The sequence below is a fragment of the Anser anser genome (genome assembly GCF_964211835.1).
Source record: "Anser anser genome assembly, chromosome: 3".
In the NCBI taxonomy this organism is placed as follows: Eukaryota; Metazoa; Chordata; class Aves; order Anseriformes; family Anatidae; genus Anser; species Anser anser.
The window spans coordinates 90,491,540-90,506,593 of record NC_139722.1 but is presented as its reverse complement, the minus strand read 5'-3'; the positions used below and the strand labels follow the sequence as shown (position 1 = coordinate 90,506,593).

The 15,054-nt window shown below is 39.2% G+C and overlaps 1 protein-coding gene and 1 long non-coding RNA gene across 4 annotated transcripts in view; one reads left to right on the top strand and one right to left on the bottom strand.

The window, feature by feature from the left end:
* GLP1R (glucagon like peptide 1 receptor) overlaps window positions 1–15,054 on the bottom strand; it is a 91,335-nt gene that overhangs the window by 12,772 nt on the left and 63,509 nt on the right. For all 3 annotated transcript variants that reach the window (XM_083831970.1, XM_083831969.1, XM_083831968.1), the window contains exons 6-8: window positions 14,681–14,834; window positions 12,976–13,135; window positions 3,807–3,867 (exon numbers count right to left, since the gene is read on the bottom strand). In XM_083831970.1, the coding sequence (XP_083688096.1) occupies window positions 3,807–3,867; window positions 12,976–13,135; window positions 14,681–14,834 (375 nt within the window). The remainder of the gene's footprint in view (window positions 1–3,806; window positions 3,868–12,975; window positions 13,136–14,680; window positions 14,835–15,054) is intronic.
* LOC310897869 lies at window positions 256–8,484 on the top strand. The gene is made up of 3 exons (XR_014582657.1): window positions 256–672; window positions 1,808–1,896; window positions 4,670–8,484. It is a non-coding gene; the product is annotated as an uncharacterized lncRNA (long non-coding RNA).

The window sequence follows — 15,054 nt, the reverse complement described above, 5'->3', positions numbered from 1 at the left end:
CTCCCATTTCTCATTCTGTCACAGCAGTGCAGATGGAAAACAATACTGATGACTAGATACCAGGAAAGCACATCATGCTGACATAGAAACAGATGCAGTGGCTTGATTCTTAGAAACGCTGAATGCTTTGTACAATTGCAGCTATCATAATACAACTGGGTACTACTTGTCTGCCTTTCTTGCCCACTAATGGGTAGCTCTCCTCCACAGTTTGCTATGAATTATCATTGGTTAATTGCAAAGACTTACTTCATTAAAACCAAGGTCCAAATATGTCACTTTGCTGGAGGGTTAGGGTGAATCTGTTCGAGTCAGACCTTTCCTGAGTAGTTCCTATCTTACTCTTTTTGTACTATTTTTATTACTCTGCAGTCTCCAATGTCAGGTCATATTACTTAGCTGCTCGTTAGTTCTTTATCACATTACCTACCATCACTTTTTTCCTATCAATATTTAGATCAATTATCTATTTTATTTGCTATTATTTTCAAAAATGACCTACTAATTTCAACCAGGAGAAAGCAATTAAGGCAATTAAGCAATTAAGGTTCCACCACTGTATATGTACAGGTTTCAGGCCCAAAGGAAGTTTTGAGTTGTAAGAAAGAAAGATCAAAGACTGGAGCAATAGTTCCTAACTTTTGTTGGACGACTGATCCCTCTGCCAAGAAGGTAACATGCTGCAGGCAATACAATACTTTATTCTCCCCATAAGCCTCATTTTAGCTTTTTAAATTCTTGTGTCCTTGAGCTATACTGGAGAGCAATCACAAGGAATGTGAAGCTTGAAACCCACAGTTTGAGATGACTGGTCTGAAGTGAACTTGACAATGGGGCTTCATACATCTAGTTCTTTTGGGTCCCCCAACAAAAACAGCTGTGTGCACAACAGCTCTGGTGTTCGGGCAGTCTTCACATACCACTTCACTTGCTGCCAGAACATATGTATACTCAATTTTCCTTAAGTTTTCTTAATAGGCCTGTGAAACTTCAGCTTGGGTGATGTTGGTGGAGAGTAAACCCACCCAACCTTGCTGTGGAATAGTCAACTTGAGAGAAACTTGCAAACCGTACAGCACATATTGGGGGTCCATGCTACAACAACACGCTTACACACACTCTATGAATACTGCAGAGGAAAGTGAAGCAGCTTGGCTGTAGCAATTCCGTATTCCCTTGGTTGTACTGGAAGCCCAAGAAGGGCTAGGGATTTCAGTTTTGTTACCAATTTCAATTTGATGCATACAACCAGCTCCACTACCTGACTGAATTCAACTGTATTTTAGGTACTGCAGAAAAAAAGGTGTACGTACTGTGTGCAGCCAGTGTACTTGAGCTGGAATCTGAATAACAGAAGAACTTCTGAATTGCTACGTGTGACTAGAAACTGGCTTCATGTAGCCTTTAAAATTAATTTTATTTGAACCCCTCAAGACAGGCAGGGTAATAGACATGGCTGGGAGTGGAGTTCTAATTTTCTGACTAGCTGCGGTGAAAGCAGAGGCAATTTTAAAACTTCCTGATAACGACAGAGGTTGAGAAATGGTTCTTTACATTAACCCTGCTACATTTCTGTGTGTATTAATTTACTTCCTGTGGCACAGAGCAGATTTAGCTACTTTTAAATTTATACAAATATGTGCAATAAAAAGACCATTAGAGTCCAATTAAAGTGTCACAGCTATTAAAGAGTACAGAAAATGAAACTGATAGATATGTACATGATTTCTTGTAAATTAGTGCTTTCTGGGATTGTCGCAAAGGTAAGTACACCAACAGCTGTTGTGTTTGGGATCTATCCTTGCAGTTTGTTCACCACAACTTAGAAGATGCTTGACAACTATATATTATCAGAACTGTGAATGGGGAATTGGTCCAGTGAAACAGATGCTACTGGTAAGTTTCTGGCTTTGTTTACCAACCTGGTAGTCTTTTTCTAAAAATGAAAACACTGAATTTTTACCTTAAAGAGGCACAGCTGAATAGCTCCATTAAAATAAATAAATAAATCTGTAGGCTGGCTGTCTTCCTCCCATAATTAATTGCAGGCAGAAATAAAGATGTGTAAGTATCAGCTCTTTAGGCACAGTCTAATAATTAAGCAAGCACAGCTTGCTTTTAATTTGATTTGTAATCTAGACAAAGTGTTTTTCAATAGCTCACTTTTTATAACAGCAACTGATTTATAAAGGAGTTCACAGAAGCACATATAAAGAAAGAAGGAGCCAGTCTGCAAATAGGTCTTGCAGGATTCAGTCCTTCGTGCAAACGGCTACATTTGCAGGACTGCCTCAAACTCCCAGCCCTGACCACATCTACTTCCAGTTATTCCTCATAACCAGGGAAGTAGTTGAGTCACAAATGAAATTTACAGCCTGCTGCACATCCATGGTGACAGTGCTGTTGCAAACAGCATGAAAGATATCCCTAGCTGCTCCAACAAATGTCTGCCCAAGGCGCAGAAATCTTGCCTTTGAGAGAGACTACTGCATGTGTTTATTTATTGTTGTATTTTACAAATATTTATACAAGATTTAGAAAATTCAATAAGGTGCGAAATTGTCCCTTTTAAGGTCCGCTAAAGGCAGTGAATGACAGTTTTCCATAATAGAAAACATAAATCAGCTTTGAGCATCGCATAATGTAGGAGGCTCAGCATGAGTACTTTGAATACATTTTCTACATCAATGGCAAGATATGTCCATGGACTACTGCCTGTTCAGATGCTACATGCTCTCTGCACCTATTTTGATAATTTCAACAAAACTAGCAATACATCACTGTGACCACGATATTCTTACAGAATATTACCAAGTCAACCTTGAAAAGGAAAGTCAGAAAATCCCAGCATTACTTCAGCCAGAAGAGGCAACTTGACTGAATTATTTCAGTATTACAAAAGACACTGAAAAAAAAGACAGTTCTTAATACTCATGAGCACCAGAAAACACTCTGGGGATGGCTCTGACTACACTGAATTTTCACACTGCAGCATCTCTCCAGCAAGGATTGTGTTTGAAGAAAAAACCCACAATCTCTACAAAAATGCTGGCTGGGCTGTTTGGAAATTAAGTAAGAGGAAGACCTGATAAATAGTTCATTTAGAATAAAAAGAAAACAGCATAAAGTTTAAAAAGGAAGTCACTTTCCTTCCTCTAGTTTTTATTTTTTTTTTAAACAAAAATAAATACTAAAGTGCAATGCTATTTGGTACATAAACCGTTATCAAAGGCAATTTTTTCAGAACAGCTACAATAGTAAAAGTGGACAAAATGTATTTTGTGTTTTGCAGCAGTTTTGTTTGTGCTATACTTGACTTCAGAAAGACTGTGTTTTTATTTTATGAAGACCTAAATAATGGAAGCTTAAACAAGAACAGGCAATCACATCTCTGCTGCGAGGCATAAGCTAACCACTACAAATCACAGGAAGAATCCTGTGGGAAGTTTTTGCCTTCCTCTGAAGCATATCTGTAAAGGCTACTGCCAAAGGCACAATGTCAGGAGAGGTCTTGGTTGGGTATGATGTCTTCTACTGCTGATACTGTAACTACAGAAAAACAAAACGTACCTTTCCTTGACCTGCAAAAGAATAGATTCATTCAGACATGCAGAAAATTTTGATCAGAAAGAAATATAAGCTCTTTCCTCAAATGTCATGCAAGACCTTCAGACAAAACAGAAGCAATTTTATGAGGTTTCAGCACATTGCCAAAGCAAACCACACTGAACAGAAAGCAAACAATGACCTGTCAGTGCACACACGCAGCACAAATGAGATAGCTAGAAAATCGGAACTAAACCAACCCCTCATCTTCATAAAGGTACTTGACAGTTCCCCAGAGGACAACAAACAGCATTGGCACACCTGGGAAGAGAGGAGACAAGGTTGGCACTGAAATTAGGGGACAGGGAAAATAGAAGAGGACAAAACCCCACACATAATGATGAGCAACGTAATCCTCCGGTAGCAAGGTTGCAGCTCCTGTCCAGTGTAGGTGGCTTTGAATGGTGGGAGGAGGAATCTAACCTGCAAGTAATTAATACATGTAGCTTGTTTTGCCTGGGCCTCCACTTAGTGAGCACAAACAATAAACGACAACAGACCATCACCCTCATACTTGGCATATAACAGCTTTTCTGTAGGGACCAAGAGAACATTTTCATGGAGGGACCAAGAGAACTAAATTTCTGGAGTCTCTTTCAGCCTCTGTATTCAAGCTAGATAGCAGGAATGCAGAGCTCTCTGAACCAAACCTTTTGCATCCACATTTCTCTTTGCAGGTCTGCTATATGTTGCATTAAGGCAGCACCAAGCACAGGCTGTCTATTGGCATCAGGGTTGGAGCACACTCAATTCCACATACCCTGATGACAAATGAAAGCATGGGCACACCACACATAGCAAGTGTGCTCAGGTCTCCCTCAGAGAGAAGTCCCAAGTTTAGGCTGTGGTGCTGGCAAGGACTTGAGGGGTTGCCACAAAGCAAATGCACCTGGTCTTGAGAAGGGCCTTGGTCCTATGCTTACCTGACAGAGTATGTGCTACAGATGCTCACGGTTTATCTGGGGTGTAAGGGGAAGAGAGAAAAGCCAAATAAGCAGGCGGTGATTATTTGCTTTACGTCAAAGACTCTCAAACAAATTTATTCCACTTATTAAATTCCTAGGTCTTGAAAAGTAATTTTAAGGTGCATCTACCAACCAACACTCAGTACAGGGAGTGCCAAAAAAATAATGCAAGGAATGAGAGCAGGTTGAGACTCAAGAAGAAGGATGAAGAATTTCTGCCTAAGGATGGATTGACGTGGTCTACAATTCCTCTGTGTACCTCATTGGACTGTATCAGATGCTGTATGTATATTATATGGGAAGAGCAATATTTAATGTACTTTCTTAATACATTCTTTAGAACCAATTGGTAATAGATCATAAGAACATCAGTGTGCAGCACTGAGCATTGAACAGAGCAGATACACAGTTCCTGACAAAAGTAGCTACAGAAAAATCAGTGATCTCTTGCAAACTGAAAATCTTCAAGCAGTATCTGTAGTGGGCATACATTATCAGTAAAAACCTACTCTTTTGTTGTACTGTATTACTTCTATACTAGTAGAACATCTAAAAACTATAGCTACAAAGGACCTGTTATTCTGCTCAATCCATAAAAAAAAAGAGAAAGAATAAAGAGCAGCAATAAAAAATCACAGAACAACACCAAAAATTAGAATAATACCAAAGATAATAAATTGAGTAGAGATTATTGGGCAGGCGGTTGAATCACATTCCACAGACGTACCTGATACTGAGCATGCACAATATTTTGGGAGCAAAATTACTGAGAACTCAGTGCTGCTTTGATACTGGTGTAAGAGATTAAGAACAGGCTCATTGCAAATCGCTTCCAAACACAAATGAGCCTTTGATTCATAGAAACTAATTATAGTTTGAATTATTCCTTTCTCGACTTTGCTGAGAATTAAGACACTTTAATATGAAATTTGCAGGATAACGCACAAACACCGAGAGCACAAAGGCTGTGTGTCAGTGGAGGGAATAGATATACTGAGTGATATTGATAATTATTTGTGGATATCTCCATCTTCCTAATACAGAAGAAATATCTCCAGATTTAATTGCTTTACTTGACATTTGCATTAACTGAGAATCTGTTATTATTATGTTTTAAAAGAGTCTACCTAGAGGCTGGTATTACTGAACCACATCAGCATCCTGCTACTACAAATATACAAAATAATAGGTAGTATGGTGACCTGTACAACATTGTCTGTCCCTCCCAGTTGTGACACAGACCTGTGGTCCCTTTCTGTTGCAACACTGCCAGTCACATTATAGTCCATTCCAGCAACATACTTTTCACGTGAGACACCAAGACTGAACAGTGCAACGCATAGTTGTGAGCTTTGAACATCAGTGCAAATACCACATGGATAATACCATCTGACATTTACCAAATTCACAAAGTCCCGTCCTAAGAAAAGGGTGGCTCTGAAAAATATCTGGGGGACAATCTCAGCAGATGGGATTGCATCCAGTTTTCCAAAGCCCTAATCAAGATCTAAACAGGAGAATGCCACAACAGACTTCCCTAATCCACCTCGAATCTATAGATATTTAAACAGCAAAAGAGCAAGTTTGCAGCATCTCTGCAGTAATTGTGGCTTGCAAGGATCACTTGCAAGATGAGGTTCTCCATAAATTGCTTTATAATCTTGACACCTAATTAACCTCAGTTAACAGGCACAAATGTAAATGTCATTATAGTTACTTCACTCAGGGGAAATTTGGCTGGCTTGAGCAGGCAGAACAAGCAAATTCTATACAGCTCCTTGAATAAAATCTACAGACAAATTATTTATTAACAGAATCAACACTGTATTCCAGTCCTAGACTCCCAATATGCAGCCCTTTTGGCACAATTCAATTTCAGTCTTATGCCTCTTTCTCCTGCTGCTATTCAAAGAATATCAGGTATCTGACAAGAAAGTGCACTCACTTATAGGATGTGCTTAATTAAGACACAAGCTGAACTCTTTCTGACTTTGCTTGTCCTCATACAAAAAACCCTAAGACCGGTCTTTTTCCAGATTAACTGGCTACAAAAAGGTCTCTGAATTCTGGAAATGTTAACACCTACTTCTGTCTGTACTGAAGCAGTGTTGAAGATGCCAGAGACTGCAAAAATCTTCTCAAAATAAACTCTGCCATATTAATGTTTACAGGATAACTGACCAAAAGTCTTTGAACACCACATTGTGATTATGAAACCTATCGAGTGTATTATGAAATATTATGAAATATGCATGCTGAGAGTTCAGCTAATAAAGTTCAACTTCATATGACAGGGATGGAGCTTCTGAATAATAGGCTGCAATAATTATATATATTATAGATGATGAGAAAGTAATGGATCTGCCAAGTCAACATCGTAACACCCTACTGCATAAATAAGCAGCAGGATCTATTTTCAATCTAGCTATCTAGCTTAGAATATTCTACACCTGCAGTGTCTGTACAACTGTAAAAAAAAAAAAAAAAAGGAAAAATAGTCATTATCCATGCCAAAAATCTCAGCAGTTTTAGACGGAACAATATTAGGATGAGGTAGGTAAGAGAAGAAAGCTGTGAGAAATTCTGCTCAGGAATCCACCATTTGGTTCACATTTTCACAGTGTTCACTGTCCCTAATAAGCAGAGAGGAGAATCACTAGTGGGGCTGCAAATGGAAGCAACCACGTCCTTGTAAAAACATGTAGAAATCTGTCTCTTCTTTTAATGGGTCTGAGATATTTTGGTAATAGAACAGAAAAACTCAGGCAGTCATGAAGTCCATGAAGTAGCAGTTACCATGAAAGGTGTCACCAGGTATGTTCCATGCCATCTTTCCTTCTTCCCCCACCTCAATATGCAAGCAAGTTTTCATTCTTGCAGACATATACTATCGCTAGCTTTGCATTGTACCACATTTTATGCAAAAACAATTTCAGGGGAGAGAAATGTGTGAGGAGCAAGAGAGACTTCCCTCGTCTTCACACGCTGATTAGAGATTCTTCTTGATGGAAATTTGTCTCTGTAGGACCAGAGCACTTCCCTCCTGCTGAGACCATTAAATAAGGAAATATTCTGCATACGGCATTTTACAATTGATGAGTTTGTTTATAAGCCCAAATTTCAGTTGTTTCCTATTTCTTCTCCCAAGCAACAAGTGATAGGACAAGAGGAAATTGCCCCAAGTTGCACCAGGGCAGGTTTAGGTTGGATATTAGGAACAATTTCTTCATTGAAAGGGTTGTGATGCATTGGAACAGGCTGCCCAGGGAAGAGGTTGAGTCACCATCCCCGGAGGTATTCAAAAGATGTGTAGATGTGGTGCTTAGGGACATGGTTTAGTGGTAGACTTGGCAGTGCTAGGTCAACAGTTGGACACGATGATCTTGGAGTTCTTTTCCATTCTAAGTGATTCTATGATTCTGTTCTATGTAACCTGACATCACTGGCTTCCACTTGGTGAGAAGTTCAGCTTCTGAGACAACCAGGCACACAAACCAGAAGGGCGCTACTGCTGTCAGAACTCCATACCCCTTTCTTTCTCTCAGAACCCATCCAGGACAGTCTGACTTTACCAACTGTTTAATGTGTGAATGCAAGAAATACGTGATCAGTGACGTGAAGTTAGGGATAAATAAACACGACCAGATGTACAAACAGTCTCAATATGGAAGATGTGAGAAGAAACGATGAAATATTTTTCTTCCTAAAAAAAGGAAAATCATGAAAGAGTTTAATGCAGAAGACCAAGCGCAAAGAGAATTATGAGAAACTCCTGATTGATTCATTTCCTACCAAGCTCAGTTTGGACACAAAGCCCATTTTCACATCCTTGTCTGAAACATTTTTCATTGAAAATGGGTAAGAAATGGCTAGTATAATGCATGCATCCTGTCACTACATTGAGTTCATACTGGGCTTCAGAACAAGGATTTCTTACTGGCTCTGCTCTAGTCAGATCTTCCTTGCAATCGGGATATAGATTTTGACACCCTAGCCAGGCTTCTTGCCTTTAATAGCTTCATTCCTTCAGCATATTCTTCCTCAGAGCAAGTCTGGATTACCAAGAGTTGGAAGGAGGGGAGTTATTTATTTTTTATGGCAGTTTCCCTGCTGCAAGTGCAGCTGGGTGTAAAATTACCATAGAAGTTTGGAGGATGTTTAGCTTTTTATTAACATTTTCTTCTTAGTCTTTAGTGCTGAAAATTGTCTCCTCCTGTCATTCTTCCAGCTTGGATGTCGTGCACAGTCACTGTGGGAGGTTGACATTGTTTCCCCATTCTTCCCTCCTCCCTGGCTCTAAATGTGAAGAGGTCCTGTTTTCAGTAGCTGCTGAAAGATGCACACAGTGGTATTATGGCATTACTGCTCTTCTCCAGAGACCACTTCACACAGCACTGACACAGCTGCTTGAAGTCAATGTCTAACTCAGTGACTCTTCACTTGGGCTCAGGCAAGAAGCACAATGAGTTGGTGTTCTGGACATCCTGATTAAAAGCAGCCTGAACATCCCAAGAAACAAACAAAACAGAAAAGAGTAATCATCTTGACCTCCTTAGTTTTGTTTTCTTTTCTCCTTTCTTCTACAATTTTGTTCTCTATAGAAGGTGAGATCCGTGGGGTTCTCTTGTGCTAGAGGAAGGAAGCACTGGGTACCAGCAATGCATAGCAACAGATTACTTTTCCCCGCAAGTGATAATGACTATGTGAATCAACATCCTGTTTAGCTACTGTTGTGCTGACCTCCAGACTCATCTACCTGCTCTGCCATTAGCTTATTAAGACACTTTACAGAATTTTGTTTGTTAATGCTGTTACTGCTTCTGTTTTCTTCCCTCTTCCCTCAGCTGTGAAAATGCCATAAGCCATTGTTTTTGCAGTAAGATGTGTGGGACTCAGGGTCAAAACAAATGTACGAAAGTCTTCTTTACAAGGGAAAAGAAGTCAAGCAAGTCATTTTCCACATTAAATGAATTAGGAAAAACACAACATGGCTACCTCAAAGCCTACTATCGCATGAAATCTTGACAATGAAGTGGCCATTACAGGAATACAGTTACCTCACAAGCAATCAGGAATGTTTATAGAATCCTACCAATATATATATGATGTCAAAATAAACGACTCCCAGTTTGTAACACTGTGTTAGTTTCCTTTGGTCTATCAAGACCGTATAACGTTTCTAGCTTTTGCAAAGTACAATAACATGAGATAAACAGATATATTTTCCCCTCATAAAAAACTTCTAATAGCAAAGATAATTACTCACTTGAACTGGTAATAAATGGAGTACCATCTAATAACATTAAGAACTGACCTGGAATGTTAAAAACACGATCATATAGCAAAAATATATGTGGGAAATATTTATTAATTTTTGTAACACCCTTCACTGTCTGTTAACATTTCCTAGGAAAACACAGACTAAGCATAATATCTTTTACATATTTCTATTTGAAAAGCCTTCCCATATTTTGAATTGTTAGACATGAAATGGAGGAAGTACTTTTTTTTAGTTACGCAGCTACGTGGACTTTATTCCACTGTAAATGACAAAATATAACACTATCTAATATGACAACTGAAAAGCTTGAAGAAAAATATGTATTGGGACATTTTTGCATGCTTGAAAGCTGGTCCATGTATTGCAGTTTTGCTTGGGGTTGCACGGGGAATTAATTTGTTCTAGCTTCTTGTTTGTTCTGAGATCTGCTGTTCCTCAAAAGTAGTACGACAGGGCTAATATCGTGGCCAAGAGTATGTGCAAACACTCAGATCGACAAAAACCTTGGAGAGAATACACAGTTTATTCATATGGACTTTTGAGAGAAGTACAAGTGCAACCATATGTTATCACACGGGATTGCAGAAGTTACTCAGACAGCAGAAACAACACCATGTTGTCTGCGAGTGCTCATGTCTGTAAGTTCAATTAGAAGAAATAACATTATATGAGTAACACCCACTAAGTTTGTGAACAATACAGATATAAAAATTTAACACATAAACATTCATCAAAAGATGAGTAATGAACAAATTTTAAAAAAATCATCCTGAAGACACTTCATTAACAGAATAAAGGGTCAGGGTATCAAATCAGCTCTGACACAATCAAATAGATATGTTTTGATCCAGCTTTATTTTTACAGTTGATGAACTACTTCAAAGAGCAGGATGCTCTCAACCCAAACAGGAACCTAGTGTCTTTTTGAAGCAAATCATTATGCTGAGGCTATCATACTGCTCAAAAAAATACCTAAGAATTCACAGCAGAAAGGGACCTGGTGAGGGACCTGAACAACCAAAAACTGGAAACACCAGTGAAGAAGCGAGAAAACAGAAAAAAAAAATCTTCATCTGTTCCCAGAAGTTGTTAAAGACTGAACTGTTACCTGTTATAACTGATCTGGGAGCACTGAGGGCTTCACAGGACTGCAATAGCAGATGTTTCTGCATTTGAAGACAGAGAATTAGTGGCAAGGTTTGCACATGTAGCCATTGCTGGAATAGCAAGAAACTACACAGAAGAGGATTGAATGGCACTGGCAAAGCTTTTCTAGGAAGTCTGGATGAAGCCCATATAACCAGTGTCAATTTCTGACACTGCCACTAATTTCCACAAATTCATCCAGAAATTTTGCATACAGTAGCAAAACTTCCACTGTAAAGGAAGAACAAAACCAAAATAGCATCTTCTGTTTCTTCCTTCTGCTTTTGCAAGAGACAAACTGTAATTAGAAATGATTCAGATCAAAACCATCCTATCCTTTGCTTATAAAACAACACAGTACCCTCAGGATTTGGCTGGATAAAATTTTGCTCTGATTTTTTTTTCCATTTCTTTTTTTCTATTTCCTCTCATGACTTCAAAGCTTCAGGATATCTCCCCCCTCTTTAAAAATAATAATAAAAAATATCAAGGGTAGAGTGATTAAAACATAGCTAACTCAATAAAGTGAGCCAATAAAAAACCTGGAGAGGGACTCTTTATCAGGAAGTGTAGTGATAAGACAAGGGCGAGAGGTTTTAAACTGAAAAAGGATACATTTAGATTAAAGAATAAATTCTTCACTATGAGGGTGGTGAGGCACTGGCACATGTTGCCCAGAGAAGCTGTGGATGCCCCATCCCTGGAACTGTTCAAGGCCAGGTAGGATGGGGCTTTGGGCAACCTGGTCTGGTGGGAAGTGTCCCTGCCCATGGCAGGGGGTGTGAAATTAGACAGTCTTTAAGGTCCCTTCCAACCCAAACCATTCTATGATTCTTTGATTATATAAAATGCTTTTGCTGTATGCCCTATATAAAACAACAATGAAAGAAAAGGAATTTTTTTAACTAACACTCTCCAGCAGGAAATTGCTATTACTTGAATTTAGTTATTCCCATCAGTATGTCAGAAAGCCCTTACTCTTCATATATCTCTGTTCAGTATAATTGGTCGAGCAATTCACAGTAAGCCTTTTATATGTATTTTACCAGTGGATTAATTTACTAATATTCACAGTTGGAAAACCCATACAAACACGACAGTCAAAACAATTTAGATGCTTAAACTAGTATCTATGAAAGCACTTGCAGTATTTACCTGGATTTACTTTCAGCCAGAGTGGGGGGAGGCAGGAAAAGGGGAATAAAGTGAAAGTAATAAAAACTTTTGGAGATAATTTCAAAAATAAGATCAGTCTTGAACGCTAATACAATTACATACTAACCAGAGAGTGAAAGAACCAAAACTTTAAAATTTCTACAGAAGGCAACTCTGGCTCAAGGAACTGACTTTACACCATCACAGTCCTTAATCTCAGGCACACACGTGTCGCATGGTGCATGCACCCTGATGACTCTTTCACTTGACATTTGTTATTTGGCCTGCTTTTCCCACAAAAGCAACCTGAATACTCCCTACTAGCAGCCTCTTGTTTGTCAGCCCTATTGCATCCCTCTGCTCATGGTGCCAGCACACCTCTACCTTTGCTCCTGACAAGATATACAATATCACCATAATTTTGCACCACAAGTAGCCAACCTGTCATTGAATGTAATGAGAAACTGCCAGGAGATGAAGCAGGGCACTTCAGAACAGCCTTTGCTCACCTGACATCACTCACACACCTCGTGTATTGGGAAGCTGATATCTTGCTGGAAAAGTATCACGAGCTTGTCACTGGGTTGGGGAATTTCTGTGGTACAGCACAGCCCCAGCATTATGAACCCACAGCCTCTGCACTGCAAGCATCCATGAGCTGTGCTGGCCCAGCCTAAGCAAGATCAAGGATCCGGAATAAAAAGGGAATGGAGTGTGGGACTTGAACTGGGCACTGCTACAGAAGACGCACAGTATTTTTTCCCGTCATACCATCTGCCGATACACACAGCCACTGGTGGACATAAGCAAAGATCAACTTACCCCAGCCAATGCAGAGATAAAGACGAAAAATTCTTTGCTCAGAAAACACTGAAAGTACCAGCAGCGTGTACAGGTACATGCCTTCCACCAGCAACCAGTAGTAGTTTGCAGCCACACAATACTGCATCATCACAAAGACCAAGCGGCAGATGAGGGATTCCTGTGATGGAAGAAAGCACAGCCCAAATGAATGCAACAGGGGCTACAAGAAAAAGCAGACTAACCCAAAAGATGTTTAATCTGTCCTACTCTTACTTCTTCCTCAAAACAACAGTTGCTAAATTCATCACATTTGAGTACTGAAAGGACAGAGGCCAGCACTACATGGTATACAGAGCATATAGACAACACTGCTCCTTAAAAAACAAACAAACAAACAAAAAAACCCTGCATTTTCCCTCAATAAGCATTGGATTATAATTTGAAAAGCAGCACAGAAAGATGAAAAGAATCACAAACGAAAGGTAGTGTCCATATCAACTGCAATCAGTGAAACTTTTCACTTCCCCAAATATTCTTTCCTGCAGTTGAGAATTTCTCTATTTAAGAGCAAAGAGTGGATTCCATAATGTTGACTATCTTCCAAAGTAAAAAAATATTTGATAGAAGCACAATATTGTCCAGTGCATCACATTTAAGTGCAAAATCTCTCCTGGTTGGTAAATTACAGAGAAGTGGGCAGCCAGGCTTTAGATAAGGATGAAACTTGATTACCTAATTAACATATCCATCAGATCTGATGAAACCACTATTGGATAAACCATGTATGAAAGCACATAGCTTTTTTTTTTTTTTTTTTTGAAAGGAGGAAATGACTGCCAAACCCTGCATTTAATATGTGTATTACAGTGTTATTTTCTGCCAGTCTATACGTTGTAGATGCAAAGAAATCAACCATCATAAGAGATTCACTCATGGTATTGGCACTTAAGCCTTAGGCAGAGCGTCAGAAAAGGATGGGTGGATCGGTACTAAGCATGTATTAGAACACATACTTTTTATGACCCCAATCCTGTATTTCAGCAGCAACCACTGTATCTATGTTCTAGAATCACAAGAGCTATACATATAATGGAAATCCGTTTCTTTAAAGATTCAATTACATTTTGTATTCTAGATCTGAAGAGGGAAAGGCATGCTTTCATCATATTCACAAAAGAGTTGCATATCCTCTTCATTTGATTAGAAGTATTTAATTAGTCTGTTCCTCCAAAGGTTTTCTAAAATTAAATTTGCATTTAAATCAGATGCTTCCCTTTTTCCATCATTAAAAGATTATAAAGATCTCCAAGAATGACCAACTAATTTGGTCATTATACCAGAGGGACATTTGGTCATTATATCACAAAAGGTGTTGGCTTAGGAAAATGAGTATCTTGTCACTATTGAAGAACAGAACCTGCATCTTGGGAAGAAGAAATGGTCATTTGTATATATGCCAAAAATCCATCTTTTCATGTTTGTTCCATCTAGAAGGGGAAAACCTATCACAGGCAAACATGTCAAGGCATCAACTACTCTGTAACTAGCCCCAGCTCACACAACCACATACATTGTGATACAAGATTCAGAGAAACTCTGTGGACTGAAGAAAACAGCATTTTGGACAAGCCTCAGTGTACAAATTGAAATTACCTGCTGTGATGCAGACACACCACCGTGATGACTCCAATATCCTCAGAACCACCACAGTGTCTGCCCCTACCTGGAAGGAGATAAGTCCTTCCCACTGGTGCTCTTGTGTGGCTGTGCTGTACATCCACTTCACCACTGAGTCTTTAATGAAGACGGATATAGCACGGAGGATAAAGGAGGTGAAGAGGTTCAGGTGAATGTAATTCCTTGTGCAATGCAGATGTCTGTAAAAAAGGAAGAATCGGTCATGATCTACAAGTGGTGTAAAAACTGCAATATGATGGGTAGGACTGAGGAAGGGAACAATGGGCCCTGTTGAAAATCGTGAGGTACCTGAGGAAATCCCATAACTTGAGAATGGCCATGGGCGTTTCAAACTGTCTTTGGGAAGAAATCACTATCAAGGAAAAGACATTCAAAATTTCAAGCCCTAAGGGTGAGTGT